Source organism: Gavialis gangeticus, unplaced genomic scaffold (genome assembly GCF_001723915.1).
Source record: "Gavialis gangeticus isolate Ggan-Ray unplaced genomic scaffold, GavGan_comp1, whole genome shotgun sequence".
Lineage (NCBI taxonomy): Eukaryota > Metazoa > Chordata > Crocodylia > Gavialidae > Gavialis > Gavialis gangeticus.
The window spans coordinates 55,335,519-55,341,752 of record NW_017729006.1 but is presented as its reverse complement, the minus strand read 5'-3'; the positions used below and the strand labels follow the sequence as shown (position 1 = coordinate 55,341,752).

At 38.4% G+C, this 6,234-nt stretch overlaps 2 protein-coding genes across 5 annotated transcripts in view; one reads left to right on the top strand and one right to left on the bottom strand.

Moving 5' to 3' along the window:
- LOC109291965 (poly(rC)-binding protein 3-like) overlaps window positions 1-1,618 on the top strand; it is a 316,506-nt gene extending 314,888 nt beyond the window's left edge. The window contains exon 14 of the mRNA XM_019509221.1: window positions 775-1,618. Within this exon, the coding sequence (XP_019364766.1) occupies window positions 775-835 (61 nt within the window). The 3' untranslated portion in view covers window positions 836-1,618. The remainder of the gene's footprint in view (window positions 1-774) is intronic.
- The window catches only part of ZNF830 (zinc finger protein 830), a 159,113-nt gene that overhangs the window by 135,202 nt on the left and 17,677 nt on the right, over window positions 1-6,234 (bottom strand). For all 4 annotated transcript variants that reach the window (XM_019509225.1, XM_019509227.1, XM_019509224.1 and 1 more), the window contains exons 7-9: window positions 5,777-5,840; window positions 1,619-1,699; window positions 238-314 (exon numbers count right to left, since the gene is read on the bottom strand). In XM_019509225.1, the coding sequence (XP_019364770.1) occupies window positions 238-314; window positions 1,619-1,699; window positions 5,777-5,840 (222 nt within the window). The remainder of the gene's footprint in view (window positions 1-237; window positions 315-1,618; window positions 1,700-5,776; window positions 5,841-6,234) is intronic.

Genomic DNA, 6,234 nt, shown 5'->3' with positions numbered 1-6,234 from the left:
AGTATACTGTTATACAAATTCTTTTTTTTTTTTTTTTTAAATAGTACCATTTTCAGGGAAAAAAGTTGTTGTTTTTCCTATTCAAACTCAAACATCAACGATTATTCAAAAGCACCGCCACAAAAGGACAAAAGGTTAAAAATTAGCATCAGCAATGTTTTTGGAGCCTATTCAAATATATGACCCTCTCTCATGGGAGGACAGAAAGCAAAGTTTGAGAAAGTCTGATCTACTTACATCTGCTCATCAATTTCTCCAATCTGACGATCCAATCGTATCTCTTCATCCTCTTCTGCCACTATTGCTTCTGAAATCTAAATCAGAAAAGCTATAAGTAAATTTAGTCCCATTCAGTCTTCTTTTAGTGAAAAAAGCACTATGACTAAGAACAAGAGAGGATGGTATGTTGCAACAAAGTCAGTCTTCTGTAGATATGCTCCCTTCCCCCAGATAGAAGGTAATGTATAGAGAAAAAACAGGTTGTGATTCTGAGCTAACAATCATGGGTAAAGGGTATTTAAAAAAAAAAAAAAGAAAAAAAAATGCTACATTTTTTAAAAGTGAAAGCAGTTTACCCTCAAACAGCCTTTCTCCTTTTGAATTTTTTTAATTCAATAATATTGTTTTGATACAGAACTGAAAGTAGTACATATATCGAACGACTTAAGATGCAACAGACCAGGGGAAGAAAAGTTAGACAACAGACCTCTTACAAGTACTAGTTAATTATACCCACTGGATCCCAAAATATTTCTAACCTGTTATTTTTTTCAGCATATACTTTCTCAAATCTGAGTGCCTGGAAGATGCTATGCAACCAATGGTCCATGCATAACAGAAGATTCCTTCCATGCTGAAGAAGTTTATGAATGGCTATTGTTAACAAATATATCCACTATTGTTTCTGTATAAATGTTCACTTTGTCTATGATGTTGAGTGCTTTGAAGAGTAATGGTATATTGTTTAACAACAGTTTTCTTAGCAATATATGTATGATAACTTATTTTCAACCAGAAGTCTGCAAACATGATAAGTGAGAGTGCTGGTACTTATGACCACATCTTTACACTGGACCTCAGTAAGCAGCTGAAACCTCTATGGGTAGAGATTTCCAAACAACTATAACTACTAGGAAATGAGGGTGATGAAAATTGGGGCCAATCTGGATGTATATATGTAAAATTTTCCAAAACCAGATTATCCACATTTTTTGCAGCTCTTATAGGGGCTAGCATGTCTTAAGACAAACTATGTATTCAGAACGTTTAATTAAATGGTTTAATTAACTATTCTTAATTTAAGGGTTTAGTAGATTTAAGTGAAAAACTATCGAAGCAGAAGCTAAGAATATGGTCCAATGCTTCGATTTGGGAAGCCGAGAAGAGGTACCTACCATCTCATTTATGTCCAATTTAGCTAGATGTATCTGTCATCAAAATCTCTTTCTACTTAATTTCAAGTGGAAAACACAGGATATTCTTCATGCAGCTGTACAGTGAATTTAACAACAAGCACCTGTCAAATACAGTGTTACTCATTCTACTAATCTGCATGGAACAGTAGTTTTTCAATAGCGTACAGTACTTAGAAGCAATAAACATAGGTTCCATTACTTACTGTGTTGACCTGTCGCATTGCTTTCTGAAATTCATCCCATTCTTTATCCATCTGATCCTTTGGAGCATCAACCTTTCGCACCTATAGAACATGAGAAACCATGCTTATTTAGTGACCATTAATCTCTAACAAGTCTTGCTGGCACTGTAAAAAAGCAAAATAACAGGATATATATTTTGCAGTTTACTGGGAAGGTCTGAGCATGAAGGTACTCTTTGGCTTAAATAACCAACAGGATAGTGCAGGCAGGCATCTTTCATTGTTTTGGAGAGAAAAAAAAAAAACTTGTGCTGTCCTTGTGTAACATACAATGACAATATTGACTGCAGATACCTTCATTTAGAAAAGGCAGCCTGGAGTTAAACTGTTTTGAGCATCCCATTACTATTCTGAGTTACAGTTTGTGAACCACCAGCTGTCCAAATGATACCCACCCAGCAGCTTAATTCAGTTCTTGAGCTTTGAGGTATCTACCTTAAAACTACAGTAATTCCACTTACTGGCTTAACTGTTTCTCCCTTCCCTTCAAAATCAAAGCTCATTTTACTGGACATCATAAGGACCAAGACAGCTATGTACCACCTTAATGCCTATAATCCCACCTTTCCAACAGTACAGAGCAGGGGTGTCAAATACATGTCCTTGAGGTTAGATCCATTCCATCACGGTGCTCCATCTGGCAAGCTGAACAACTGGTGGGCCAGGGAATTTGGGGGCACAGCCTACCACAGAATTCAGGATCCTGCTAGATATGGCTGCTACCAGCAGATGGGCAGGCAATGACTGTGCTGACAGCCTCACTCACCCTGCAGCTGCTCAACCCATAGTTGCTTGCACCATTGGCTCCACTGCCATTGCTTTGCAGATCTAGCCCTGGACAAGGGGTGAGTTATACACCCTTGGTATACACATTAATTACTTACTCTGGAGGGCCATGATGGTTCCAAAAATGATGTTAGAACTGAAATGAAATAAAAGATCTGCCTCCAGGGAACAAATATGGAACACAGCTCTTCCTACGTAGAGGAGTATATAGGCTAAATTTAAGTGGGCAGATGCATGACTAGCAAATGAATCAGTCTGTCCTCATAACAGAAACTTACAAAGCTCAGGACCTTAGAACCTCATCAAGTGTTGTGACATAAATCATATGAGTTTGACATACGACAATCATAAGCCTGCGCTTAGGATGAGAGAGGGAGTTCAAGTGCTCTGAACAGAATAATATGCAAGGCTCTCTTTCTTATATTACTTTTTCTTTTTCCATTCCCTGTCTTTTGAGAATGTAAAAAAAGACAATGATCTCCATGCTTTATTTCTGACGGTTTATGCAATAATAGGAAATAAGATCTATTAAACGAAGAACTGTCAAAGCAAACTAGATGCTAGGAAATAACAGTTTCAACTTTCTCTTTTAGGTGGTTATTTCTACTATGCTTATACATACTGTGTAATGTATTGTAATTTTGTCTTTTGTAATTCATGGTTGTGTATTTCTTATAATAAAAAACTTACACTCTAAACAACTCAGAATCACTTTTCTTTGAAATATATACCTGATTCAACATTTTAAATATTTTAATAGGTTTGGGTATAAATACAGGCCACTTGCAGACTTTAACAGACACACTTTACCAGAAGATGCAGCAGGTTACTTCAACCCAGCTCTGCAGCATCCATATAGATCAGGTGCTTCAGTGGGGTTTTTTGGCACTTTCATCTAAAGCTGAGTCAACCAGCTATTATATAGCACCAAAAAAGCCCCACTAAAGCACCCGATCCGTACAGACGTTGGGTAAGTTGGCTCCAACTAACTTCTGGACATATGCTGGGCTTGGCACAGGAGCGCATGGAGTTTAAAGTAAAGCACTGAGGGGTTTTTTAGGTCTGCAAGTAGCCACAAATTTCAAAGACCTGACACTTTAAACACTCAAAAATGAGAGAAGTAGGCTGTGCCTTGTAACATTTTATCCAGCACAGAATAACTTTAGCTACATCCAAATTGACACATATCAATGTTGTGACAGTCTGCTGAAGTGGAATAGGTTGATGTACTACAGCAGTGTGATCCTGGCTATAAACAAATGGTCCTTGCACTAGTCCAGGTCCGTAAATTATGTTGTTATATGAACTGAATAGAGATCACTAAACTAGGTTTACACCTGTGCCCTGGCAGACTTTCCTGCTGGGAGCACATCCCCACAACCAGCAGAGCTCTACCTCCTCTTACACACTGCCAGCATACAACTAGAATCACAAGTCCCTTTGAGACCGTACCATCTATAATCCCAACCCCCTCATCTACATATAAGTACTAAGTGGGGGGGAGGGTGTCTAGATCCACACACACACCCCTCTTAAAGTCATTTTAAGTTTACCACAAGAGGCAAACACACTTCTCAGCTTAGTATAGGGATATGGTGCAGACAATATGATGCTCTTGCTAATCTTGTGGGTCCAGCAGAACTCATATAGAGCAGTAGGAAAAATACCAGTGACACTGATACTACTGTAGGTAAAAACAGATGTACAGTTGCACTAGCCAAATTTGAGACATCAGTGCCCAGTGCCCATTCCAGATATGTACATGCTGGGTTTTTGGTTGTAGCTGCGTTGGTCTAAGGACATAGGCAGGCAAGGTTCTTTGGGGAGATGTGATATCTTTTATTAGACCAACTGAGTAGTTGGAAAAAAGTTCTTTGCAACCGTTCAGGTGTAGCCACCCTTCTTCAGGCATAGGGAGTCTCTGCTGTTCTCCCTGATCTCAGAACAGCAAAATTCCCTATGCCTGAAAAAGGGTGATTGCATCTGAAAGCTTGCCAAGAACTTTTCCAACTACACAGTTGGTCTAATAAAAGATATGTACATGGTTACTTCACTTGTGGCACAAAATTCCAAAATTACTATACTGTAGTACAGGAATCTGTGACCTGCAAAGAATATTTTATAACCATTTCCCATTACATACTTCAAGATGAGGTATGCCCATTTCAGGGCACATGCCACCAACCAGCATATACAGTGTACTGGCAGCTGCAGAGAAAATAAAATGGGCACTGTCCAGTAAGAAAAAAGTGCGACTGAGGGAGTGTGTAAAGAAAAATTAAAGAACAGAATGCATTCTAGTGCAGTTCTATCATTCTTGGTCTGTTGTGCTAACACTCATTGCTCTTGTTGAGCATGACTATCAGAAAACATTGATCAACCAAACGGAGATACAGTATTTGCTTTAGTTACTGAGAAAAGGCTGTGTTTCTATGATGTGGTCTAATGTAAGCACTGCAAGAACATTCTAAGGCAAGTTCAACACTGATACTGATTTAACAGAAAAACAGAAAACAACCCTCCCCCTCCCAAAGAAACAGATACGTTAATGATTTTCAGCCCACCGCTCTGTTTGCCACTTTGACAAGACAACACTGGAAAAAAGAAGTATGCAATCTATCAAGTTTTTTTTAAAATCATCAGTTGTACAGAAAGAATAGTCTCTCAATAAGCAGTTTCTCTGTGGTTGATGCACCATTTTCATGCAAGCATAAAATGGTTTTATATATGACATGTTACCATCTGTTGTGTGATACTTGCATACAATGCACAACAAATGTAACAATTGCCAGAGGCCTTATTTTTGCTCCAGAAGACATTATAATGCAAATACTGTCAAGCACTTTTTCCGTCAGCAGATCTCAAAGCACTGTATGCAGTAAATATCACTGCCCTTGTCTGACAAAAGGGGTAAGTGAGGCACCATGCAATCAAGTTACTTACCAATGGCCAGCCAACAGGCAACACTAGAGCTGGGAACATAACCCAGAACTCCTGAGTTTCAGTGCTTCCTGCTTCAATAAATTTTTGTTTTTGTTTTTTTTTTTGTTTGTTTTTTGTTTTTGTTTTTTTAACTACAAAGGAGCTGTACTGCACTGCAGCTAGATCACAGGAATAAAGCCAATCTGAGAGACTGGTCAAAACACTGTATGAAACGGAAAAGAATTAACACTACACTTGCTCCAGTTAATAGACAAACAGAATAAACCTCTCTTAGTTAGTCTTTTGTGCTTATTTTAGTTTGAATTTCCTGAAAAGCCTCCCCAACCCAATACTCAAAGAATTACTGAGAACAAGGCAAAACACAACAAACAAACAAAAAGGATTACTCACTTTTGCATCCACTTCAGGATCATCAAAGAACCCTTCTGGCAATGCTTCTGCAGTATTTTCTTTCCTGAATATTAAAATACTGACTGTTATTTTGTGCCAATGTTTTATCGATCCAAATTTTAATTCCACAGACAAAGCAACAAGAACAGACATCCATGATAGTTTAAATGAGGAGCAAGTAAGAGCCTATTACTTCCCCACATGCAGCAGCAGTTTGACACAAATCACAACAAAACCTGTCTGCCTAGAGAGATAATAGAGCTAGGCCAAAATTAAAAGGAAACTAAAAAGGTTGTAGACCCATATTCAGAATTCCAACAGCTCTACCACTACTTTAGATTCCTATTTTGAAAGCCTTAGCCAGTGTTTACAACAAGGTAATTTACTATAAACAGAGGCGTCAAACATATGGCCTACAGGCAGGCTCAGCCCGCAGAGCCACTCTATCTGGCCAACCA